The following is a 27,844-nucleotide window of genomic DNA, read 5'->3' as shown; positions in this document are numbered from 1 at the left end:
GTTAAGCGATTTGTCTTTTGACCTCGGTGGACTATCTTATGATGATGATGTGTACATGTGGCAGGTCAGGTTAGCTCTTAGCCAAAAAGGTAAACGAAGCATAAAGTAGAGCAGGTGGAAGTACTGTCATTACTTTAAGTTTGTGTGGCTACCTTGATGGAGAGACTGTGGTGATGGACTCTGATCTGAGGTCACACTCAAAGCTAAAAAAGCTTTCCAAGTGTTAATAGTTTACTGGATCAGCAGATCAACTTTGGAGCGCAACAAGGCTGCCAAGAAGCTATGAAAGTAATCTAGTAGTATAATGAGTAAAGTAATCACTTTTGATACCAAGTAATTTGTTAAGTTATTGTATAACTTTTTAAAGGAGTTATAATTAAAAAGTAACTTCTCACACTTCCTGAGTAACTTTCCCAACATGGTTATGTTACATACGTCATGTCAGCCTGTTCTGATTCCCCAGTCAGAATATCATCAGACTTGTGTTCCTTATGTTCAGTCCATGACACTTGAACTTCCTGTTTATGCATTTAATGTTTTGTCTCTCATTTTATTCACATTAGCACTGACTCACCTCGTTGTTCTTCAGGATGGACAGCATGGAAGAAGAAGAGAAAGAGTGATTCAACATAAGAAACACTTTCATCTGTTAGAATGACGCTGGATCTTATTGATGATTAAAGGTGTAAACAGAAGATGGACAGAGACAGGGGCCTTTATAGAGAAAGGACCTTATTATTACTGTTATTAAGCATGATTGGCTCTCTGTCCAGTAAGAGGCGGGACCTTGGTGATTAGAAATCTCCATTGTTTTCTTTTGCATGTAGCCTATTTCATTTCAAAGTATATTTACTAACTTTATTGATCATTTTACAACAGAGGGTTGAATAATGTTAGCTGAGGTTCTTGTTATGCTTTTAAAAAACTACATACAAAAAAAGGTGCAAATAATAAATCATAAAAATAAACGTATTTTGTGGTGGAATACTGAGGATTGAGGTAGAATGGAGGTACAATTTGTTTTTCAGCTCTTGAAGTGCAGAAGTTTTATATTTGTGTTATTCCACTGTGTTGTGTAGTGATTGGTTTTATATTGGATTTTTCTTTTTAAATTAACACTAACACTAACCATTACACAGTGTGACACGTTGACTCACCGTTGTCTCACAGACAGAGTTGTCGAACGTGGACTCTCCAGTGATGTTCTCATATGGGAGGTTGGAGGACAGGGAGAGCCGTAGAGGCTTCCTCTGAACCCTGAACACACACACAATACATTCATGTCAGTGAATACACCTCTTAAATGCAGAAGGACAAATCATGTGTGGACTAAATGTTCTGTTGTCTGTGTGTGATACAGTGTGTTCTGGTTGGGTCACACTCTGGCCCTATTTTTCATCACTGTGTGCTGAAATCCTTGATCCTCATCCTGTAACAGCTATTTTTAAAACGCAGTTGGTCTTTCTAGATAAATATAGCTGCATTTGCTTCCAGTTTCGACAGAAGCTGTCCACACTGCCTCTTTTGTCCAAGAGATCAGAAAATATTGTTACTAAAAGACACCATGTACAGTAGGAATCTCAGGAGGTGTTCAAGGAAATGTGGTGTCTATTTATTGTCTATTTAAGTCTGACTTTTTCTCTGATGGGGCTGAAGATTATTAATTTACTAATATATAATAATTAAAATAAACTAACTATTTTGATAATCATTTTATATCTTTTTTTTTAAACAAAAAAAGTCAAAATTCTCTGATTTCAGTTTCTTAAATGTGAATATTTTCTGGTTCCTGTACTCCTCTCTGACAGTAAACTGAATATTTTTGAGTTGTGGACAAAACAAGACATTTGAGGACGTCATCTTTGGCTTTGGAAAACTGATCAACATTTTAACCATTTACTGACATTTAATGAACCAAACAACTAACTGATTAACCAAGAAAATAACTGACAGATTTATCAATGATGAAAATATTAAGATAATTGTTAGTTGCAGCCCTAAAGGTGTTACGTTATTAAAACTTTACATTTGTCTTCCTTTGACTTTCTCCATCTGACTCAGTTTTTGTCCAAGCTCATACTGTTGATTAATGTGTCTCAAATCCAACCTGACAGTGTAAACTGAGTGTGTCTGAATGTGAAACTGTCAGCTCACTCTTGTATGTACACTGTAAAACCAAATGCTCAAGTTAATTATTTAGACTAAGTAGTGAAAACACAACTTTTGTTTCGAGGTTCTACTAACTTCAAAATGTTGAGTGTCGGTAGAATTTTCCCCCTAAAATGTCCATGTGGTGTTTTTTGATGTTTTTCCAGACATATCAGGAGAGAAATAATCAGTAAATACCATGTCTGAGAATTCCCTGCTTTTAAACTACAGAGAGCAGGGGCAGCCTAAAAAATAAACCTAAGGAACCAATCCCGTTAATCGAGGGGTAGTGCTATACATATCATTAATGGTGATGCCCCGCCCACATGAGAGGCTGGATGTAGCTAGTTACAGTGATTAGCTAGCAAAACAGTGGAGAAGCCAGGTGCAGAAAAAAATAATAATATTAACCCATCAAATACAATTTAATACTTCTTGCTTTCCAGCCAATGAGGGAAAAAGGTCCCCAGAACACAAATATTTTAAAATATGTTAAAAACCTATTTTATTTATCACTGTATTGAGTTTACTGAAATGAAGTACAATAAATACGCTAATTTTCTTCACCTACTGAGAGGAGAGTTTGAAAATTCAGAGTTGCAATTATTTAAGTTGGCTTTATCAATAATTTGAATTTAACTGCACCTTTTGAGTTTATGAACTGCCTAGGTTTATTTGAGTTCTGTTAACTACTGCATACTCCAGCAGTGATTTGTGATGATGTGGACACGGAACGAATGGAACTTTAACACAGCTCACTTCAGTGTGACCTGATCATGATTCTGAGCTGCAGTCCAGCAGGTGCACCATGGGTAGTGCTAATAAGGCGAGGTGTGGGCCAGCTGTGATGGAGGTGTTGTGGAGGCGGGTGGTACACTGAAGGGTCAGACCTCATTAGTATTTTAAGTGACACTTTATTAGCAAAACTTGAAGAAGTGTCAAAACCTATGTGTGTATAACAGCATGTCTTTTATAAACAGCAGGACAGGTCCACGTGGCTGCAACCTCACTGCAACGGCAAGAGCGTTAAAGGAGCAGTGACCAGTTTCCCCTCAGGGACGAAGTCTATTTACTGTAGTGCTCGCAGCATCATGATGACAGCATGATCATGTTTTATCAGTGATTAAAAAAAGCAGCTGGTGATCAACATTTTTCCATCTTCACTGGTGAATCAAACCTACTTTGAGAAGTAGAGGTAGATCCCAATGATGAGGATGAGGAGGAGGATGACGGGGATGAAGACAGCAAATGCTACTTGGGCCCCCTCCATTCTCAGGTCTGCAGTAGATACTGTTGGAGAAAGAGAGAGGACATTAAATACATTATATACTGACAGGTCAAATGTTTTCATCACCTTAATTTACACTAAACTCTTCTGCTGTCTGTGTGCATCATGTTTCAGCAGCGATGAAGTCATTAGAAATCCGTTAGCTAACTTTAAATGGGAAAAATAAATGAAGGTTTTTGTAATGGCTGAAAACATGTTGGGAGACTTTGCTTTCAGCTGCAACACAGGAAGTGTTACTCTTCGTGCAGACTGAAGGTGTGCAGTTAAAATGAATTTTGCTGGTTTAAAACTTACCATCTAATCTGTGCTCGTCATAATCCGCTGGGTGAGCTGAGGAGAAGACAGGAACATGGTGAAAAGGCTTAATGACTAAATACAACACAAAAAAGGACAGAAGAAAAAATACAGCATCCAGTTACAGTGGCTATTATGAGTATTTATTATTCTAGGAAAATCTCCACCAGAACTATTGCAAGAAACAGATCAGTATCCATGAAGCAAATCACGAGGATGTGGCTCAAACCTGGAAATCCATCAGTTAAAAAATGGAAACCATACAGGTACTTTGAGAAACAAAGAGAATGACTATTTTTAGAGTTAAAAAATGAAGAGAATGAGCACAAAAGAAGCTAGTTTAACTGGATAACTAATGAGGCCATTTCATTAATTAATGAAATTAAATACATTCAGTATATTAAAATAATGTACAAAAGGACAGAGGCAGATCTTGGGGAAATATATAGACTAGACACATACACACACACACACACACACACACACACACACACAAAAAAAAAAAAAAAAAACACCCACAAAAAAAAAAAAAACACCCGCTCCCCCTTCTTTGTTTCTTTCCTTTTTCTTTTTTGTCACCTTTTCAGGAATCATGCAAGTTTGAGTCCATATATATCTATCTATATATATTTATATATATATATATATATATATGTACATATATATACAAACATACAGAGATCCAGAGGTGCTAAATGTATGTATATGGATGAAGATAAAATCATAGGTTTTGTTGACATTTGCATCACTGGGACTGTGTATGTAGATACACACACACACACACACACACACACACACACACACACACACACACACATATATATATATATATATATATATGTATATATATATATATATATACATATATATGTGAGTTGCAGAGGTTTGGAGATATCAGTCATTGACATGTCTGCCTTCTCTTCAATATAATGGGAAGTAGATGGCATCAGTGCTGTGCTTCTCAAAGGGCCACAAATTACAATTGAAAAACTCAACAGCAGTGTCTCTTTACAGAAATAATGACCTGGTTGCTCAAAATAATCCACAGACCTTGTTTTGAGCAGTTTCATGTAGGAACTGCCTTAAAAACTGTTATATATGATCTGTGGTTGAAACGAATTGTTTCCCCTCCTCCTCAGTCAGAGACAGACAGGCTGCAGGAGCTCTGCAGGATGTAAGAAACCTAATAAACTGACAATAACAAATCCTCCACTATAAGATGATCAGCTGTTTATAACTGTCAGTTGTCTGTCAGTGTAAAGTTCAGCCTGTTATCCTGACAACAAAAGTCCACTGCTCTGAAATAACCCACTCTGGATGATGAGTTAAGTGGCCGCCTGTCTCAAACTCCATTAACATTTTGCTCAATTTAACAGTTAAAAACCTCTGCTCCTTCTAAAAGTTTGATAATGATTTCTTGCAACACTTACTCATTCAGGGGAAATTAATTTAAACTCTGAACAATGTGAATCAGACATTAAAAAAACAGTTATTCTGATCTGGAATGGAATTTTCAAAGCTGCAGTGTTCATGTCAGAGGAGCAAGTAGTTTCCTTGATCTCTGATGACATAACATGGTCACTTTATTATTTAATACAGTAAATATATTACAGATTCCCAGTGGTAGAAAAAGTACTTAAAATCTGTACTCAAGAACTGTTAAATTGCTAAAATCAATCAAAATACTCAATTACAAGTAAAAACACTGGTGTTAGAAATATACTTCAGTAAAAGTATAAAGTATTTGTCTCAAAAACTACTCAGAGTATTAGTTACTTTTAACCACTGATGTCACGGTCACCTCTTTCATGCGTTTTCCTGAACCAATAGTTGAAAACACTAACAACTGATTAATCATTAATAATTTATAGGATACATAGCACATTAAAATTTCCTAATTTTCATTTTTTTCTGTTTTTTTGTCATTTTTTCTCATTTTAAATCAAAATTTAAGTTTCCTTATTCGATGAACGGCTCCACCAGACAAAACAATATCAAATGAGGTGCAGTTACTTCCATGACTATTGATTAAATATCAGTGAATACATTTCTTTTTGGGTAAATTCTTAATGGCAATTCTTAATCAATAAATTATTAATCATTAACATCCTTATTCAAAAAAGTGCTGCCGCACCGTTTTGTTTTGTTTTTCAGTTGTATGTCTTTGTTTTCATTGGCTTGTTTATGATCAGATCACCTGATTGGCTACTAAAATGCAGATGAAAGGTTTGGATATTAACTTAAATTGTACTTAACTATGATTTTGCAAGTAACTAAGTAGATTACATGGTGACATTAATACTTAAGTACAAGTAAAAGTACAGACTTGAAAACTCACAAAAGTACAAATACCCCAAAAAACTACTTAATTACAGTAATTTGAGTATTTGTAATTAGTTACTTCCACCCCTGCAGATTCCTCCTTCAATATGAGATAGAGCACAACATCTGATTTAGATTTGTTTGAATCTACAGGGACAGTTGTCGTACTGTCCATGAATGGTTATAATGCCTTCGCTATGCTTCGCTTTGGCTCTAGTAAACAGTAAGACTACTATCAAGCTGATTGGAGGTCAGGTCCAATTTTTGAATTGGCTAGAGTTTTGAGACACTGCACTTCAGTGTTAGACTGAGCAGATGCAGAGAGGTGATAGAAGATATGATATAAGACCATCAGTAAGTGTCAGTTGATTCACAGCAGTCGGGCTGTGAATCTTCAGATAATCTAAAAGCCACATAACAAACACACACGTCTCGGGCTGCGCCCTGACAGGTATGTCCTCAGCCTGCTTCTTTGTCTAATGTGTCCTTATAGCACCGTCTCCCCGAGGTGCTTTGATCAGGGCGCAGACTCAAACTTAAAGGCCACTCCTTTGTTATTTCAGCCTCTAGACTGGAACAACCTTCTCCCAAGTGTCAGGACAACAAAATCCACAGCCATTTAAAAACAAAAAGCCTTTTCCTCTGCAGCGTTCACTGTGACTGATGTGTTTTTCCTGCCTTTTTGAAACATGCTCGCTCTTCTTTGCGAAGCTTCTTTCTTGTTTTGTGAAATTGTCTTTCAAACTGTCAAAGTCTGCTGCTGGAGGCACTAAATAATAGAGGACATTTAATGGATCATGTGAATGTCCAAAAGAGACAAAACATTCAGATCCATGTCACCAGACCGTAATTGTAATGTCTTTTGTGAGATGACACCAAATGAGGGCAATATAATGTCTTCTTCCAGAAAAAATGTTTTCACTAATGAACACTTCAACTTTGGTTAATTTATGATTTGGATATTTTAATTTTGTCGTTGCAGCACATATTCACAGTGTTAACAAGCATAAAACCAGAAATGATAACAAAAGAACATATACAAAACTAAAGAGAAATTAAGTTAAAATGCACAATCAAAAACATAATAAAATATACAAATGATATACACAGTATTAAAGTAATTTTGCTGTTCTTTACATGGAATACATTTTGGATTTCTGAAACAAAAGGCAGCACATTCCTCTCATTCCTACAGTCTTTTCCAATTAAAACAGTGCAGCCAACCAACAGAGGCTGACAAAATTGAAAATGTAAAATCTGTACAGAAATGCAGTTTATCTTTTGGATTATATTGATGCTGAATTGACGAAAGGACTTTGAACATTTAACACTTTCTATCTTGTGTTTGTAGAGTTATGTGTTTTAGTCGATACATAAAGAATTGTTAATATGTCATATTTCTTAAAGGGAGTTTGGTGTAACATTTTCCCCAGAGAGCACAGGAGCTTCTGTTTGGACTGACTGAGGAAACAGTAATAATGTGTGGTTGTATTGATTACTTACAGCGGCTGATCACAGACATACGTGCTTCAAATACAGATTTGACTGCATCTGACTGACGGAGGCTGGTAATGAGTTTGCACAGAAATACAGTTTATCTTTATGGATTGTATTGACACAGCATTGACAAGAAGACTGCGAGCATTTAACACCTTTTATTTTGTGCTTGTAGAGTTATATGTTTATGTAGACTCATAAAGAAATGTTAATATGTCATATTTCAGTAAAGGGAGTTTGGTTTGTTTGATTCAAACTGCTAACATTAATACTGGAAGTATATATTTTTTTGATGTTTTGTCACCACTAGTGACTGCTAAAGTATGATAAGGTTGGATCTTTTTTAATGGTTTCCAGTATGTATTGATTATTGACAGTGGCTGATTAGGCTAATTATCAGCTAATTGTATTTGTAATTAGCACTTATTTTTATTGTCGTAATAAATTTGTATTTATCAAAGGCTAAAGTACTCTTTCTCTGAATCTGACCAAGCTCCTGGCCTGACATTTGGATTGAAAGGATATAACTTTGTGAATATACTTGTAATAGAACATGTAGAATCTGCTCTGCGCTCTGACAGTTCAGGAATCATGGAAGCTGCCAGGAAGCAGAAGGAATTGTGTAGACTTGGTCTCACTTGTGCCTCTTGCAGCAGTTAATACAGCCTGCTCTGACAGTGCAGCCCTTCATATATATAAAAAAGAAATAAAATAAATGGTGTGTTGTGAAAAGTTGACACCGAGAAGTGCACTGCTGTGCATCAACAGTCTGAGAGCGACCGGAGGGGCAGGAGGACAGCTGAGGACAGAGACACCACCGACACTGACTGAGAGGAAATGTTCATTCTGAGCGCATTCAGCCGAGGCCAGAGCAGGACACTGCTCAGGGGCCTGGAACTTCAGAACTGTGGGCCCCCAGCAGCTCGACCTGGCCATGCATTTAAAGGGACACTTCACCCCCAAATCACAACTACTTATTTGTCCTCTCTGAGTTTAAATAGTTAATTGTAATATTTTACATATTCTTGGACCATTTGTCTTCATTAATATGGTTCAGTTCATTCATTCTCCACTACATATTCTTTTGAGTTTGGCCGGATCTTAAAGGGGCAGAAAATCCATATTTTTTGGTGTTTTGGTGGTTTAGGTGTGAGTTGCAGAGTTTTGGAGATATCAGCTGTAGAGATGTCTGCCTTCTCTCCAATATAATTGGATTAAATGGCACTCAGCCATTTAAAAGGACAAAAAACCCACACATTTAAGAAAACTCAACAGTAATGTCACTTTCCAGAAATCATGACCCAGTTTCTCAAGATAATTAACAGATGTGAGCAGTTTCATGTAGGACCTACTTTGTTTTTAGTTCAAATTAAGTAGTTCTGGTAGATTCTGCTGTAGAAAGAAAGAAGTGCCATTCAGTCTCATTATACTAGAGTGAAAACAGACATCTCTACAGCTGACATCTCCAAAACTCTGCAACTCACACCTAAACCACCAAAACACCAAAAAATATGGATTTTCTGCCCCTTTAAGATCCGGCCAAACTCAAAAGAATATGTAGTGGAGAATGAATGAACTGAACCATATTAATGAAGACAAATGGTCCAAGAATATGTAAAATATTACAATTAACTATTTAAACTCAATATTACAAAATATTTTATTTTTCCAACCTGCAACTTAAAGCTGCAACAATTAAACAAATAAATACATAAATTATTATTATTATTATTATTATTATTATTATTATTATTATTATTATTATTATTTTATTCTTTAGTCCTCTCTGACAGTAAGCCAAATATCTTTTAGTTTTGGACAAAACAAGTATGGAACTTTGACTCTTATAATTAAATATACATTATAAATATAACTGTGAAATTTAACCACTACTAAAATCTTAATGATGAAATATAAGTAGCATTGATTTTACAAGATATTTTACTTTGAAAACCATCTGGATTCATGTGGGAAGAAGGGTATACAATTCCATAGAATTTGAATATCAATGTTAATTATTCAGTGGCAGTAATATTCAAATAGTCAAGTCAAGTCTAATTTATATAGCCTATTATTCAGCTTGCATCAAGGGGCTTTACAGTCTGTACTGACACCCTCTGTCCTCCTTAGACCCTCGATTCAGATAAGGAAAAACTTGCCCCCAGAAAACTTAAAAAAAAAAAAAAGACCTCCAGTTGACTTCAGCTATAAAGTATCAAATTATTGAACAAATTATTAGCACATTTGTATTTATTAATATGAGTTATTTAAGAAGGTTTCATCAATATTTGTATTTTCCATGTTCTTAAGACTAGAAGTGTCAGAATTCCATAACTACTAGAACAGCCAGAAGAGTTCATTTTAACCTTTGATTTCTAAACTATTATCTCACATGGATAATAAAATAAAATGTATTTATATATTTATCAATATGCTGCCATCCCATGTAGTAAATGGTAATGATTATATTTACAGCATTATTTTTCTGTAGGATAATAACCATCAGTGATGCTTATTTTCCTGACAATTAAATGTATTTAATACGATTGTAAATTTTAACATTAATTATAACAGCAAGTTTTGTCATCACAAAAAATAATCATAGTCTATGGGAAAAGGCTGGAGAGGAGTACAAAAATTAAACCAAAAAAGTTGCAAACATCAGTATTTGCAATAAGTAAGGGGACTTTGTTTCAAAACGTGAGAGCTTTGACACAAACATTCAGTGAGTTATAGGTGCTGAGGTGACAAAAAGGTCACAACCGTCCCTGGTCTCCCCTACTTTATTTTTAATTGAGTCTAATTAATTAATTATTTGCATTTTGATGCCAGGAAATTGGAAATTGAGAGCACTGGTGAAGTTTTATTGGCAATGATAGTTGCTAAGCAACCAAGATGCATCTCAAACTGTGCAAAAAGTGACAATATAACAGTGGCAATTTCCTTGTAGTCAGTATGACTGCCTGTGGCTGAAGCAGATAAAACTGATCACATTTTCTTTGCCTTTGGTGTAATTTATTTAAGAAAATATTTGAAATGAAAATACAGACACTTTTAGGAATAGTCAGCATTGTACTTTCTAATTCAACAAAGTTATTAGACATATAAATGTGAAAACCATCAAAATGGCCACCTTGTCTTCTCTAGTGTTAAATGGCCATATATTAAATCAGATATTATGTATTGTATGTATGTATAAAAGCAGATTTTTAAGGATAGTGTGATGATGTAGAAGAGACCTCAGGCTGCAGTACCTTACCTTTGCAGACAGGTGGCAGCCCACTCCACTGGGATGGGTGTCCAGGGACACAGTGGAGAACAGGCTCCCCCAGCAGCTGGTGGCCTGTCAGGCAGGAGTAGTGGAGGGTCTCTCCGGCCTGGAAGTGGAGCTTGGTGGTGCTGGGGATCCCGTAGGTGGGGGTTCCTGGGTGACTGCAGGGCTCGAAGGTCTCGGCTGGAGTTAAAGGAGAGAAACAGTTCAGACTGAAACAGGAAATATAACCCACTACAGATATTGTTTGGAGGTTTGGAGTCAGATATGATAATGTTTTATTAATATTTTTATTCTAGCAGTGGGACCAGTGGAGAGTGGTACCACTGTCCAGACTGCCATCAAATTAAATATGAATATTCCTGGTCTGCAGAGAATAACTTCATCTTTTCATCTTTCTCACAGCATCACCATCGAGCTGAAAAATTCAACTTCTACACCAGAAATGTCTGAATGTAATGTGCAGATTGTCATGAAATGTGCTGAACACATTAATGCTCCTCAGAGAAAATGTATGGAATCAAATAAGGGTCAAAACTGAAGATTCTGAGCTTGTGAAATGATCTCATACATATGTTGTGTGATTTTAATTTAATTAATGTACTTAACCCTTTATTTAAACAGGCAGTCTAATATAGTCTGTATTTCTCATGCTTTATAAATAAACAACATGCAAATCATGTATAATTTCTTGTGCTTTGTGCTTTCTTGTACTTTACTTGATCATCATCTATTAATGCCACATTCTTCTTTTACTGAACTACAACCAGAGGCAAGTATTTTACGTTTACTTCATGATGAGACAGCTTCAATGATCTGTTTTTATTTTTAGAAATTCTGAACAGTTTGAAAAATATGATGCTTTGCTTTAAATTAAACTACCTAACTCTTTATACAAGTACAGCTGGAACAATTAGTCGATTAATCAATTATTCGATTGAGAGAAAGTCAATTTGCAACTATTTTTATAATTGTTTTTCATGTGTAAGGACTGTTGCTGTATTGTACTGTAATATATAATAATACTTTGAATATATCATAATATTTCACTGACAGTCATTGTATCAACATAGATAAAATGTACAATCATCTATCTAATGAGCTCTATGTGGGCTTACAGTAACTTCAGACTCTGAACTTCATTCTGCCTTGTTGGACTTGTGAGAAAAGAGAAATGCTACTTATTTTGGCAAAACTAGTAAAATGAGAAACACCAGAGTAAGAAAATGTTTGGACTGTGTTTCTGGGGGTGTGATGATCAGGCTGCAGTTATTGTGAGGTCATGACTGAGCACATCCTCCTCCTCGTCTTCCTCTCTGTTCTTCACGCTGCTCCATTTTTTCCACCTGAGGCCTCTTTTACACTCTGACACACGATTGAAGCGTTTTGCCGATTGAGTTTGAACTGGTGACATTTTTTTCAGGTGAACAAAGTGTGCAAAAAGAATTTATCTTTGTGCAAAAATGTGACTTAAAATTTATATTTGAGTGAAAACAAAGGAAATGTGCTTGGAGTCTTGCTGTTATGTAAGCTTTGAGTTTTTAGACTTGTGTCCAGTTACAAAGTGTGTATACATCTGAAAAAAACTAATAAAAGTGAAGAAATATATTCAGAAGTTTGTTTGTTTTTCCTTGAAAGTTTGGGAACCTCTGCTTTAAAAATAACTACGCCAGTAAAATCCGGCTTTTACGTTAACGACTGAGTCACAATCATGTAATGCAGGGGTCTGCAACCTTTACTCACAAAACATCCACTTTTGGCCAAAATGAAAATCTGTCTGGAGCCACAACTATTAAATTCTCTGTTTTTCTCGGGCACTTTTCGTTTTTTGGATTTGGCATTCACAGCTAGCTTAAGGAGACGTAAAGGGATAGTTCACCTAAAAATGAAGTTTCACAGGAAAACAGCATTGCAGAATCTGCAATTGAAGTGAATGTTGACCAGCTTTTTTACTTCCATAACAGTTTTTGTCAGAAGCCACATGGAGCCACAGGACAGGCTGCAGGTTGCTGAGTCCTGAACTAATGAGATCAGATGTAACAGCAGAACAGTCACAGAGGACATTTTACTGCATTGAGTAATTTTAATACTTTAAGTGCATTTTGATTGATTATACTTATAGTTTTACATGTAATGGAGCATTTTTACATTTTTTACTTTTAATGAAAGTTAAAATCTAAATACTTCCTCCACGACTGGATTGTAAATAAAATTCTGTATATTGTAATAAGAGGTGTGCAAAAGTTATTTGAGTGGGAGGTTACACAAAGACAAAAAAAAGTTGCCTCTGCAAACATCTGTCTGCACATTACTGTGTGTGAAACTCCCTCACTCACTGTAACTCCACAGACACACACACACACACACACACACACAAACACACACACACACACAAATTGAAGCTGGGAGTAATTCTTTTGAAGGCAGGGCAGAGATTGTACTCCTTCACTCCTGCATTGTATGCCTGCTTTTAAACACCTTCACATGAGCGTGTGCATACAGTGGGCCTGTTTTGGAATGTGAGGTTTTTTTTTATGGAAACTGTCAGTCACAGCATCTTCCATCTGCTGTCAGACAATCTGACAGCACTTGGCTCCGAGCACACCGGGGCCTTTAGAACCGTCGGCTCTGAACCTGAACTCTGTGAGCTCAGCTTTCCAAGACAAGCCCTTTAACATTTCATCAGTCACAACTGTAGATATCAACAAATGCTTTTTGACTAGTTAGAATTCCAAGCCAACATATCCAGAATGTAATTTTGACTAGTAGAGATTCTAATTAAAGATATCTACAATTCATTTCTCACTAGTCAAAATATTAATTCTTATTCTTGAAAATGAATTAAATACTTGTGGAATCATCTGCAGCAGATATCTGTGAGTGGTATCTTAAATTCATCAATAAATCCATTTCCACTGGTCTCAATCCTTTTACATGTGGAAATTCAATTGTAGATATCTGTCATGTTATTCTTACTAGTAAAAAAGTAATAACTGATATCTATAATTAAATTAAATATAGCTCTGTGTGTGTATACACCCCAATAATATCAGTTTGGACTAGTTAACTTCTACACGTGAGCATGTAGCTATAGCCTTTATCATTGGTTCTCAAATAGGGGCCTGCGGCTCCCAGGGTTAAGTATTCTGCCACAGGTCTGTGAAGGAGTCATTCATTTAAAGTTACTACAGTTTTTTAACTGGTTATGAAACAGTTTCAGTTTATTACTGATGTTTCTATATGACCTACATAAGCAAATGAGACCATCAGCGACATGATTGGCTATTTTTACATAGTTATTCTTACTGGCTGCCACCAGGTCAGGTTCTTTATGAAATCAGATGAAACGAACCTTTGTTTACATTTTCAGTGCTGAAGTTACAGTGAGTAGTACATTAGTCAGTTAAAGAAGGTGGAGAAGATTATTAAGATAATTGTATTTTTGATGTTTTTTCTTTTTTTTCTTTTTTTTTTTTTTGGTTATTACAGTGGTAAAGCTACTGGTTTGTCCACAGGGGCCTCCAAAATGGCCAGTGGTGGCCCAAAGGTTAGAGAAGTGAGTTTATGACTGGAAGGTCACTGGTTCAATCCCCCGACTAGCAGGATAAATATGGGTGGGGAAAGTGAAAGGCAGCGCTTGACCCTCCATCATTACTACCAGTCAGGTGCCTTGAGCAAGGCTCTAACCCCAAAATGCTCCAGTGGAGCTGCTCAGTGGCTGCAGATAAGACTGTGGTTGTACTGGGCAGCTTCCAGGTGTGAATGTCTAACTGTGTGTGAATGTGATCAGGGCCTTCCATTGCTCTCAGTGTACCTACCCTGAATAAATAATGGTTAAAAAAAAACATTACCAACAAAAAAGTTATACAGTAGTTTTAAATTACAATGATGTAAAGGAAATATTCTTTTTTTGATCAAAATCAAATTTCAGAGTTCAACAAACACTATTTTACTTTTACTTTGAAATCAAAATAATCCCCCTGTCAGTCAAGCATGCATCACCAATCAGTGGTGGAAACAGGCTCTTTCTATTCCAAGGGACATAAAAGAGGGAGTCCCCTGTTTATTTTCTATCTAGTTAGAGAGACAAAACTTTGAGAACCTTAGAAATATTTTGTAACATGTCAAAATTGTCGGAAAGATGTCTTAGTTGAACATTTAAACATGTACAAATGTCATTTTGACATTTTGAAATGTCATGTCCACCAGTGAAACAAAACTGCTGCTACTCAGCCTTTGTGATTAATAGTTAAAGGGACAGTTCACCCCAAAATCAAGAATACATATTTTCCCCTGGCCTGTAGTACTATTTATCCATCTAGTTTTTTTTTTTTTTTGGTGTAAGTTGCAGAGTTTTGGAGATATCGGCCATAGAGACCAATATCTCTCCAATATAATGGAACTAAATGGCACTTGGCTTGTAGCACTCAAAGCACAAAAAAGAGACAGAGAAAGAAAAATTCTGCAGTAGGATCTACCAGAACTACTTTCTTTTCTACTAGAATGAAAATAGTTCCTACATGAAACTGCTCACCATAAGGTCTGTGATTATCTCGATTAACCGGGTCGTTTTCTTTCTTTTTTTCTTTTTTTTTCTTTTTTTTAAATGTATTTTTTTGGTGCTTTCAGCACCACGAGCTGAGTGCTGTTTAGTCCTATTATATTGGAGAGAGCCTACAGGAAAGAAAAAGTTCAAAATTAGATCTCATCTTTGTCTGGTCTGTGTCTCCAAGACACAAATGAGCTCAGTTTAAGACCACTATAAGACTTTAACCATTTTTTAAAAAAAATTTGGCTCCTGAGAAACAGCCTTTGTCTTGTCTCAGCTTGAGATTTTAAAATGCTCTTTTTTGTCTCATTGCACTTATCTTAAATTTAGCTCAAATAATCAGCTCTTGAGAGAAGAAAATTTGGTTGTCTTAAATGAGATCTTAAATTTGTCTCTGTCCTGCTTTTCTTTTGCTGTTTTTTTTCCTCCCAGGGAGGTTTAGGAGAAACTGATGAAACCTCAGTCAGCTCAAAATAAGAATCTCATTTATTTCTCGTAAGTCAAAAAAAATATGATTATGAGAAACAAATGATCTCTTTAAAAGACCCTGACACAGACTTTGCTGATTTGTAGGTCAAACTAAATCTAGATGTCTACATTATAACTGACTGATTACTGCATGAGTTCATTTGTAACTGTAGCAGGTTCTGAAATACAGTCATAGGAATACTGTTGAAACAATGACATTTAATAACCCGGGGGTGTAAAAAACTTTTCAACCACACTGAGCAAAGTTTTAACTAAGAAGTCTTTGACCTGCAAAATCACTGAAACCTGCCATGAAACTTTGTCATTAAATTTAATTATGCTGGTCAGAATTGGGCTACAAACTGCTGCAGTGATCAGCCTGGAAGAAAATGAAACGAGACCATGTGCACCAGAGTCTTTCAAGAAGCCAGAGTGAGTTGGGCGAAAGGGAATTGCATTAGGAATAAAAGAGGTCTGTGATATGTGAGAGACAGTTCCACTTCTGCACTGTGACACATTGACACTCTGCAGCCGTCTCCTCCTGAAGCTGAGGAGAAGTTTTGGAAGTACAGTTTTCCTTTTTTTTGACATAATAATTGTCTTTTGCTCATGATCTCCATCTCATGCATAACAATGACCTGGCTTGTCTTCTCCAAAGTAATTTCCGTTGTCCGGTTAAATTAATTGTTAGTCACTGCCATCGTGCAATATGTCTCCACCTAGAAAGTAGGTGAAGCAGAGTATGAGGCGTTCATGCAAATGAGGTTAATGCCTTCAAGGCTGTTTGAAGAGGAAATTATATTTTAATCAGACCGACGCACTCGCCAGCTTTATCGGAAACAAACGAGTGGCAGGAGGTCAACGTACTGAGGTCAGCTGCTGGGGGCGGCACTGAGGATTACTTTAAAAATCACCTGAAGACTTCTGGAAACTTTGGGAACACTTTATGTGGAGGGGTGTGCATACGACTGACATTACACTGTTGTAACCATGATATGACACTTTCAGAAACGGGAAGGAGTCTTTTGTGTGTTTTTTTGTCATTAAGTGTCATTCAGTAAATTTTGTCACAAAGTTGACATTGTTTGAGACATCTTTGTTATAACAACTTGACATTAACCAAGACAACAATGTCTTTGTTATAACAACTTGACATTAACCAGGACAGCAATGAATTTGTTATGACACAAGACAACAATGTCTTGTCATGACAACTGAACATTAATCAAACCAATCATGTGTTTGTTATGGCAACTTTACACCAACAAAGACAACATAACCCTTCCATATCTTGTTATAACAACTTGACATTAACCAAGACAACACCTTTGTTATGACAACTTGACATTAATCAAACCAATAAGGTCTTTGTTTGGCAACTTGACATTAACAAGACAACACAACTTATGAATGTCTTTGCTAAGACAACTTGACATTACCCAAGACAACATAACCTGCCATAAACCTGCTATAGCAGGCCTAATTATTATTGTAATTGTGTCATTAATCTTTTCTTAAAGTGGTACATTGGACTTCTCATAAAGATGTTATTAAATGCTATAAGGCAGTTTACAGTACCAAGGTGATTTATGGAGTTTCCTTGTGGACAAATAGCTAGCTAACTGTTACTCTGGTAGGCTAACCATTGCACTGTAACTGGAGTTGTCATAACAGTGAGATTTTTGTCTTGGTTAATGTCAAACTGTCATAACAAAGACATTCCAAACAATGTCAACCTTGCATTAAAAATACACAATTGACCAAATGACACTTTATAACAACAGTCATAAACAACATCCAATGAGACTCCTTCATGTTCATGACAGGCGTCATGGTTATGACAACACCACATCAGTCTTATGCACGCCCCTTAAAATGAAGTGTGAAAATGAACTTTTCAACTAGAATTGCTGATTAAATAAATAAACTAATTACAGAAACCTATATGCATATTATATTGTATTTTACACAACAACTTTGAGCATTTTAAAATATGCATGTAGATGAAGACATGCTAACATGACTTGTGTACTTGCTCACACATAAAGTCAATTAAAGTTAATATTTTAAGTGATATCTTTAAAGTTGACAGTTGTTTGATAAAACTATCACTCCTGTCAGTTTGAAACAGATTTCAGCCGTCATGGGACACAAAACCCTTCAATCAAAACCAGGCTAATTAACTTCTTTTAATCTTAGTAGCTCTGTAAGGGAAAAGAAACCTGTGATATATTAGTAGCAGACCAGAATAAAAGTCTAAAGCCCCTCTGGTGGCCCCGAGAGGGTACGATGTTAAGCATGCCCCCACTGCCCCAATTTAAAATGGCTGAAGAGAAGAGCGAGGATACTGAATGACTATTTCCAGAGGGTTCTTCTCCAGGAAGAGTCATGGAGTGGTTCAAATAAGAAGTAATACGATTTAGAGCTTGAAGAAATAATTCAGTTTTTCAATGCAATTATTCAGTAATACAAATTCATATTATGTGATTCAAATAAATTTTCTATTGACACATATTTCTGCCCATACCAGAGGTTGAACTGGCTGAATTTAAATTGTTTGAATTATATTACTGCACCAGAGCTCAATGGTTATATAATTTGCTGAACATCTCACACGTGGCCATGTGTTGAATGCTTGTTTCCATCCACCATCGCTTGGTTCATCAAGATAAGCAGTAGGTGGCGCCAGTTCTCCAGTTAGAAAACCACTACACCACTGCAGAAGAAGAGGGCGCAACAAGATGACATTGTTGGTGTGATCATGGATGTATTATAGAGCCATGAGGAGACTGTCACAGTGGAAACAACTGACCAGTCACGTGAGTTAAAAGGACAGTTCAACCAAAAATCAAAAATAGATATTATCCCTCTGGCCTGTCGCGCTGTGCTGTGGGACAATCTACCTGGACTACTTTCTTTTTAGTTCCCACTATATTGGAGACGAGACATTTCTACAGCTGATTTCTCCACACCAAACAGCTCTAGACATATAAACAGCACTGCAGACCAGGGGAAAAATATGTATCTTTGATTTTGGGCTGAACTGTCCCTTTCACTATGTCAGATAGTACATGCAACCAAATGTTGACATTAATTAATTGTAATAAGCAGCAAAGACTTAAAATTTAAACTTTAAGTTTAAGCTTTAGTGAACATGACATGTCATTGTTTTTTATTCTTAAACTTAATCAGTTCTGTGCTTTAAAAAGAAGAGAAAACTCAGGATTTCAACATAGTCACCTTCACTTTGATAACTAAACAAAGTTTTGCCAACCTATAATCTTTTTTGAGGTAATTTAGTTCATATTTAAAAATTGTTCACAATGAACTGTGAAGCTGATTTGTCTTATTTGGATGCTTGGAAATTAATTTAATGATTTTCTCAACAAAACGTTATTAGTTGGTAAAACTTTTTCAAAACTTGAGTTGGGCAAATTTATTGACTTTTTTTTTTTTTTTTTTTTCCAATTTTATGTTTTTACAGTGTGTTAACTTACTGCAATGAGAGGGGTGAATGAAAATACTTGTTGCGTGTACGAAAATATTTGGTGCTGCACTCAGTTGAACCCATGAAAAGTGACAGACGTACAGTAGTTGTGTAAGAGCTTGAGAGAACTACAAACCCCTACTTCTGTCACACCTCCACACACCTGGCCAATCACTGCACAAAGTGGGTGGGATTGTCATATTGCCTGTTTCAGAGAGCTGCAAATCTTTTTGACATCGTCCAATGATCAGACAAGCACTTATTTGTTTGAAGCATAGCGGTGCGTTCACACTTTCTGCTGACTCATTATTGGCAGCTCACTGGCTGTCAGAATTCATCTGAGCGTCTCATGTCAGGTGTAACTGCTGTTCGTATTGAACTGGTACATACGCAGGCATCTGGGCAGCTTCTGGTTCCACTTGGGGCCGGAGGATCCTCGATTGAAGCAGGTCAGCAGGCTGTTCCCAGACAGACTGAAGCCCTTGTTGCAGATGTACTGGATGGTTGAACCCACGGTGAAGTGGGGACCTGACAGCACCCGCCTGCTGTGCTCCACCTTCCCAGGGTCAGCACAAGACACCACTGGATGGACAGACAATGAAAGAACAGTTTTTATCTTCTAGTCCTCTGTCTTCCTTTGTCTTACTTCAATAAATTACTTTAAATCAGCATCTGCAAACTGTACAATTGATGCTCAGCTGCTCTGTAATGTTTTGTCACAAGTTAAAAGAGATTAGAGCAGTAAAGATACACCATACTGAATCTAGGATTAAAGTATGAAGTATGAGCAAGTTGAGCTTTATAAAGGTGTGCAAGACAGAACCAGCTGGGATGGTATTGTAATATAACAATGAATGAAGCATTTGCAGTAAATAAAATATAAAAACAAACACAGTCTTATACTTGCACTTTTAAACATTGTGGGGTAGCAATGCTACTGTACTGACACTATTATTGACTACTATTATACTTTAACCCTGATTATAAGCTCCTCCTGAACCTAACCACATAGTTTTGGTGCCTAAACCTAACCAAATGGTGACCCTTTCAAAAAAACTGTAACAATCTGTTGTTTTCTTTTCTTTTGTTTTCTTTTTTATTTTATTTTCACAATGGCATTGAAGGTCATTTGGAAAAGGTCACTTGAAGTTTGCACATCAAAAAATACAAAGATATTAAAGGCAAAAGACTCCAGAGAGAATCAAAAAGTGTATTTTCAGGCACAAGGGGCAGTTGGAGCAGTGGGCTTTTGTTGTTCTGAAACTCAACAATCTGACAAACATCCCACTGGACTGAAAGCTCATTTATCTGACAGTCCATTATCCCGAAAAACAAAGTTCATTGCTTTGGTGGTCAATTACACATGCAACTTAACTGACATGACTAACATATTTATTGTAACCTAGACCATGATTTCTTCCTGAACCTACTTTTTTGTTTAATTTCTTTGGTTACAGTGGTGACCAACATCACCTGGGAAAGGTCACCTGACATTTGCACATCAAGATACATTAAGATATTAAGGGCAAAAAAGTCCAGAGAGAGTCAAAGGGTGTATTTTTGGGCACAATAGGCATCTGTATTTTGTTGTTGTACAAATGTGACATGTTTCTGACTATAAGGGTTTTGGAAAAATGGGCCATTAAAATACTTTTCTCTTAGACGTAAGAAAACCTCATGAAACTCATACTGACATTTCTCAATACTTGATTACTCTCCTCTGCTAGATTTCAGTATATATTCAGTAATAATGGTTACCTGTAGCCACAGAGGTGCTGTCGAACACAAGATGCACTATTCTTCACTTTTTTTTAATCAGGGGTGGAAGTAACTAACTCACTACGACTACTCAAATTACTGTAATAAAGTAGTTTTTTGGGTACCTATTCTTTCCTGAGTATCTTTTCAAGTGTGTATTTTAATTGCACATAAGTAAGCAATACACTATATCTATATATATATCACTGCAAACTACTTTTACTTTTAAAATTGAGTACCGAGTACAATTTTTAATTATATCCATACTTTTCATCTTCATTTTCGTAGCTAATAAGGATATATGGTTGTGAGCAGGCTAATGAAACCTATAAATTCTGTGCATTTTCCTAAACTGATAAAATATAAATAATCTCTCTTGAATCTCTGCACAGCTGAATGTGTGACAGGTGCATTGGAGGAAGGTGCAACATAAAGAAAATGACAAAAACCCGCGCTGTCTCAGTTACTGCTGACATATTTATTTAATAATGACATTGCATCAGGTTATGAAAGTTGGATAGACTGAAACATCATCATGAAATAAACATGTCAGCAGTGTGCAGTCTTATTGTCACACTGGTAGTTGAAAACAATCAACAGTCATATTTTTTTCTCTCATTTTAATTTGTGTTTTTGTTGAAAAAGGAAACTTATTTCTGAGAATCTGAAACCTCTTTGATTGAATGCTGCTACTGATTATGCATCAACGGTTACAAGTAACTAAAACTGAGTAGCTTTTTACAAGAATACTTAGATTACTAGCCTAGCTAGAAGTCTAATATTGTAGCGTAGCACTGAGAAGAATAGACAACAAAGCTGCCTGGAGGGAAGAAAAAATCATCTTCTCAAATATTTAATTTTTCTTGTGAAATACTGAGAAGTTTGACCTCAAAACGCTCCTTAGTTGAACTGTGTGTTGCTCAAAGACACATACAACCTGTGATCAGGGCTCAAACGTAAATATTACTCGCCTATAGAGTATTACAAACAAAATGACAGGGAACAATGTGCATCAGGTTATAAAAATAATGTGTGCAGACATGCTGTTAAAATACAGTTGACACGATGAACAAAGTAGCAGCAGATAACCTTTAGAGACTGCAGATAACAGAAGCTTTGCCTCCATGTATCAGAGGGTTTGTGTTTGTAAAGAAAATATGAGACAGTCAGCTCAGTCTGTCTATCTGAGCCAGGTTACATAAACCCACAGAGGAGGGATTAAGAAATGAGCGGCGTCTGTCCCGGCATCCAGTCAGGCCAGTTCTGGGCCCAGCAGGAGAGGGGCCAGCCAGGCCACAAACACAGGGTGGAAGTCAGCCATGCTGGAGCCGAGGTCCCCGTCTGCTGCCAGTGGGGCTGGGCACTGGCAGCGAGGCCTTGCTACTGCGTGTGTGTGTGTGTGCATGTGTGTGTGTGTGTGTGTGCATGTGTGTGTTTTTATGTAATAGCCTAATGAAAAACAGACTTGTAGTTTTCATGTGGCCTGTTTTGCAAAGTCAGGTCATTTTGCCTTCACTCAGCACAATTAGATGCAACTATTATGCAAAAACATCTTCTTGAGAAACTATTAGTCCTTCTTCTTGTAATCAATTATTGTAATTATTATTAGGGTGTGCATGGTGGAAAATCTCTGTGACCTAGCTATTAAGTTTATTTATAATGAGCAGAAAATTAAGAACACTGAGCACTTATGAATCACCACATGACTAATATGTGTGTATCATTGTAATGTACATGCCAAGAGAATTTGTGAGGCGATTATATAGTCGATATATTTCATAATAGTAATTTTGACCCGTTAATAAAATGTCAGAGTATGACACTGGAATTTCTCATTTTAGACCATGCCTTGAAAAATATCAAAAGTTGATATTTCCAACATCAGCAGGAAAAAAACTGACCCAACACAGAGGGCATAAAATTTAGATTTTTATTTCAAGATAGATTTAACAGAAAAATTAATGAAAATAGTCGTTTCCAGAAATACTTGAAAAGTTTTTTCCACTGGCTAGATTGCGACAAGATTAATTAATCAAATAATGGAGAAAATAACTGACAGATGAAAATAATTATTAATTGCAGACATAGTATCCAAACTGTGAAAAATGAGTTTTGAAAGCATTTCAAATATTCAGTATCAATATTTATCCATATATCAATATTTCTGTCAGCACTGGTGTACAGTGCATTAGGGCAGGGTGATGTGGCTTTTAAATTATGTCTCTATATATTAACGCCATTTGCCGATACATAATATATATCTCATTATAACTGACATACCGTAAATTCTCAAATAGTGCAAACATGGTCATCTTATAGAATATGATGCATTACTGTAGATTAAATGAACTAATAAAATAGTTAAAATGAGCTCAACCTTCAACATCCACAACAGGAAAATGCAACATACATCCAGTGTTGAGCATGAACGTCCTAACATAGCTGTGTTCACTGAATATGCTGATATTATTGGTGAATAGTGAGTGAATCAGTTTGAATCAGTTTGTCTCTCCTGAAAGATAACAGTACTCAGCTGATTGTTTAATGATGCAATTGACACATTTTCACCAATAAGGACAAGACTGAAATATTAAATTTCATGCAGGATGTCAGAGTGTTATCATTGTCCTGTTGGTGGGAGAAGTTGGCACAGTGGTTGGGGACAGTTGAAACACTGAAAACTTATGTCTTATTAAGCCACTGTGTCTCAAGTAAAAGCACACCTCAAAGTAACCACAGTGCTGCTGTAGTACCTGATAATGTTACTTACATTTTAATGCTACTATTCTGAGATTTGAATTATTTTAATTTACTTACTAATTAATTTCACATTTAAAACCGAAATATTTATTTATGTTTCTCATTGTAACTTTGTTCATTATTTATTGTTTTGTCTCTGTTTTGTTTATTTCTCTACAAGACATTTTATTTTTTTAATGTTCGAAATAAATCAATCAAAAGTAAAATAAATACAAATATTTAGTATAATGTCATTATGTAGACTCCAGCGTCCCTGATAGGAGCAAAATCCTGAACACAGAAATTGTAAACAAGTTTAATAGTCGAACTCCACAATTCAGTGGTTCAACTATTTTCTAAAATGTATAATGCGTTTCTTTCTTTTTACTTAACACAGGCTTCAATTCATGCTCAGATGTATAGAATATTTAATATATCATCCAGCCTTAGCTTATAGGGTGTGATTTCAGAGAAAGCCCTGGATTCACCAATAATGGCTGAACATTTTTTCCAGCTTTTTCCTCTACACACCAAAGTAGATTACTAATATCTAATGAAGCACACGCTGTACTTCCTGTTGGACGATTCCTGTTGTATGAAATCCTTTAATTCAGTTACTCCTCAGTGCAAGCTGAACTTAGAGCAGCTATAATGTAAATATTTTCATAATAATGTATGAAATGACAATGTGAAAATTGTGACAATGTGAAATGGGTCTCTTAGTGAGAATTATCAGCAGAATCTGCAGCTTCCTCCAGCTTTATGGAGCTTTATAGAGTTTCAGCTCACTCTTTATTTGTAGTGGAGCATTTAGCAGCTAAACAGGCAGATATTTCCCTCAGGAGTTGACAGAGACCTAAAACAGAGCTAAAAGAGAGTGAATATTGAACTTACTCACATCAGGTGGGCACAAACACAGCTTCAAATAAATGCTGATATTGCTCTGTAATTGCTGGGTGTGTAAATAAGCAGCTGATGTTAAAAAGTTCAATTGAATTTTAAAGGTGAAGATATGCCAGTGTTGTGTTTACAGCTTGTTTCTGCTGCCCCAAAGTCACCCAGTCTGTTCCTGCAGGCTTATAAAGCCACTAATTATGAGATTTAACATGCTTTGTCTCTGATCCAAATAGCCTTTCACTAATGGAAATGATCAGTAAATGTCACTGGATTAGAAAGTCATTCATTGGCTCTGGGGGCAGCTTACACAGCTGCTAAGAGGACTCTCAGCTGATTCAGGTACCTGGAAGGTGACAGAGATCATCATCTCCATGTTTGATGATTGATGATTGATAACTGACATGTCCCAGAACAAGGTCTGAATAGATTTAAAACTGAATTTAAATTAGTTCTGGGTTTATCTGAAATGATCTACCAACATGATCTACAAAGTAGTGGCTGGTCAGTAGAGGGCATTAGGGTCCCACTCAACTCTCCTCACATCCTACAACTTCAGTGAATAAGACTCAAATACTTTGAAATATTTACTGTATATTTAAATTAACAAAGATAATATTGTGTAGTTAGTAGTAAAGCGTATAATCTGCAATAAAATCTGCTGTTAAAATTGTTTTACATTGTTTTAAGTTACTGATAGGACACTTATTTCTCGCTTGGGGCACAAAGTTTTTGCCCATTAACTCTTGCTGTAAGTCGTACATGTACAATTCAATGGCAATTTTTACATTTCAAATATAATACCATATTTTTAAATTATCTATGCTTAAATTTTGTTATTTCTAAATAGGTTCTCATGTGTTCATAAATTCTTACATTGTCTCAAAGTTTGTGTTACCAGATGTCTACATATTAATTAATACTTTTTGCTTACTTAAGTATTTCAGCATAACAAACTGTAGCGTAAAAGATAATATCATACAGGATTTATACTGATTGTAGTACCTTAGCTCAGTCATTCCCAAAGGCTGGTTTGGGACCCACAGATGGGTCACAGGAGATTTTATTTTGGTCACCAAATAAATAAAAGAGTGTAAGAAATCCATGTTTTTTTTTAAAAAAGTGTAGATTATTTTGCTGGCGAGAGGAAAAAATGTGAGCCTGTCAATTCTGCAAAAATGCTCTTATTTTGTCTTATTTATGAAGGAGGCTAAAATGTCCGATATTTCTTTCCTGATGAGGGGAAATAAAAATAATAAAATGGCCTGTTAACTCAGCTGAAATAAATGTATTTCTCATGAATGAAATATTTAAAGTATTTATGATTTCAATAAAATGTGTCAAGATAACACAAGGTAATGCAGAAATGGCAATGGTCAGTTATTTATGCATAAACTAACTCTTTCCAAGATTTATTAGATTGGATTGCAATAGTTTGTCATTTTTAAAAGTGGGTCCCCAGAAAAAGTTTGGGGAAACACCGCCTTACTTATAATATATGCAGGTTCCATTAGGCTATAAAAATTGTTTGTTCAGTTTAGCAAATACATACAAAGTTTTGAAACAATGGCGGCTCCTGAAGAGATGTAGATACTGTGATAGCATCAGTTATATCAGAACTGGAGAGTATTTCTTTACTGATAGAAGAGCAAAGAACAACACTGAAGGCTTCAGCAAGAGTTTAATCTGACTGGTTGAAGTTAGCCCATGTTAGACAGGTGGTTTGTGTGTTTTTTTGAAAGTGTGTGCCCTTTTCCAGACAGCTTTTAAGGACGGCTTTGAAGATGATTCTCACACTCTCCATCTTTCCCCTCTTGAGTGGATCATGCAGTGGCAGTGGTGGTAGTGTTTTTGCACTCACCTCTCTCACAGCTCGGTAGGTCGCCGCTCCAGGTGAGGTCCCACTGGCACATGAGCAGCTCGGCGCCCACCACCTGATAACCCGGGTAGCACTGGTAGGTCACCACAGTGCCCTGAACCAGCTCAGGGTGAGATGTACTCTTCCAGCCATTAGAGATCTCTGGAAGCTCGGGGCAGGTGTCATTACGAGCCACTTCTGCAGGAGTGTGTGTGTGTGTGTGTGTGTGTGTGTGTGTGTGTGTGTGTGTGTGTGTGTGTGTGTGTGTGTGTGTGGAGGGATCAGAGGGAAACAGAAAGGGAGAGAGGAAGACAGTGAATTAGGAAATGAATCTAACATTTGAATTGATATATGCTTTTTTTTTCATCATAAACACACTAATGTCAGTCTCTGTCAAACAAACAACTTTGGTTCATAGCAAGAAATCTTATTATACTCATTTCCTGCTCTCATTCAAACTTTGCCTGGACTGGGAGCTTGGATCACCCAACAGGAGCTTTTGCACCGCCGGGAGAATGAGTTTTGGCTTTAATTCACCTCAGTACAACACTCCCCTGGTGCACTGAGTTAAGAGGGTGACACAGGATTGAATTTTCACTTGTGTCCCATCCCAATCCCCTGACTGAGTAAGAAAAAAAAAAAAAATCCTGTCCCATCCCATCCCCATCAATCCACAGTCCACACACAACATTACACACACTTTTATATAAAAAACTTATTGTTATCATGATTCCGACTCCGTCCCGCTCCACTTGACTTTTGTTCCTGTCCCATCCTCTTCCTGTAATGAATAGTGAAAATGAATCCCACTGGAATCCTGTGACCATACTTTTCAAACTTGAAACCACAAAAATCATGTGGATTTTGAGATCTGAGTGGAGGGTCTGCAATATTTGACTTTTTGAGACTTTGCTTCTCAGACTCTGGTGACTTTTAAACAATAAAAATAACAAAATAATAAGTAACGCACACTAAAGTTGCAAACAAATGCCTGTAGATGACTTCTAACTGACAATTATTAACTAGAAAACACAACAGGATCACAGCATTTAGCCTTACCTAGTAGTCCAATTTTACATTTGATTACACAGGAAATTAATATTTTACAAATGATTTTCTAAGGGTATATTAATAAGGCTGCTCTTTCTCCCAGAAAAATCTTCCTCTGACCTATGTAATTCCCCAGAAAATGTCTTGAGCTCTCAGTCTGGGCAGAGACAGCTAATAGGATGGCTAGCATGTGTAAGAGCTGGATTATACTCCCTGACGGA

At 36.3% G+C, this 27,844-nt stretch overlaps 1 protein-coding gene across 2 annotated transcripts in view; it reads right to left on the bottom strand.

The window, feature by feature from the left end:
* Positions 1-544: 544 nt before the first annotated feature.
* The window catches only part of sez6b (seizure related 6 homolog b), a 306,245-nt gene continuing 278,945 nt past the window's right edge, over positions 545-27,844 (bottom strand). For both annotated transcript variants that reach the window (XM_084716798.1, XM_084716799.1), the window contains 7 exons: positions 26,577-26,771; positions 19,715-19,906; positions 10,809-11,003; positions 3,731-3,766; positions 3,330-3,438; positions 1,158-1,257; positions 545-583 (listed from right to left, as the gene is read on the bottom strand). In XM_084716798.1, coding sequence (XP_084572924.1) covers positions 560-583; positions 1,158-1,257; positions 3,330-3,438; positions 3,731-3,766; positions 10,809-11,003; positions 19,715-19,906; positions 26,577-26,771 — 851 coding nt within the window. In that variant the 3' untranslated portion in view covers positions 545-559. The remainder of the gene's footprint in view (positions 584-1,157; positions 1,258-3,329; positions 3,439-3,730; positions 3,767-10,808; positions 11,004-19,714; positions 19,907-26,576; positions 26,772-27,844) is intronic.

This window comes from Lutjanus erythropterus, chromosome 4, assembly GCF_056507025.1.
Source record: "Lutjanus erythropterus isolate fLutEry1 chromosome 4, fLutEry1.hap2, whole genome shotgun sequence".
NCBI classification, from domain to species: domain Eukaryota; kingdom Metazoa; phylum Chordata; class Actinopteri; order Lutjaniformes; family Lutjanidae; genus Lutjanus; species Lutjanus erythropterus.
The sequence above is the reverse complement of the archived record's forward strand: the minus strand, read 5'-3'. Positions and strand labels throughout refer to the sequence as shown.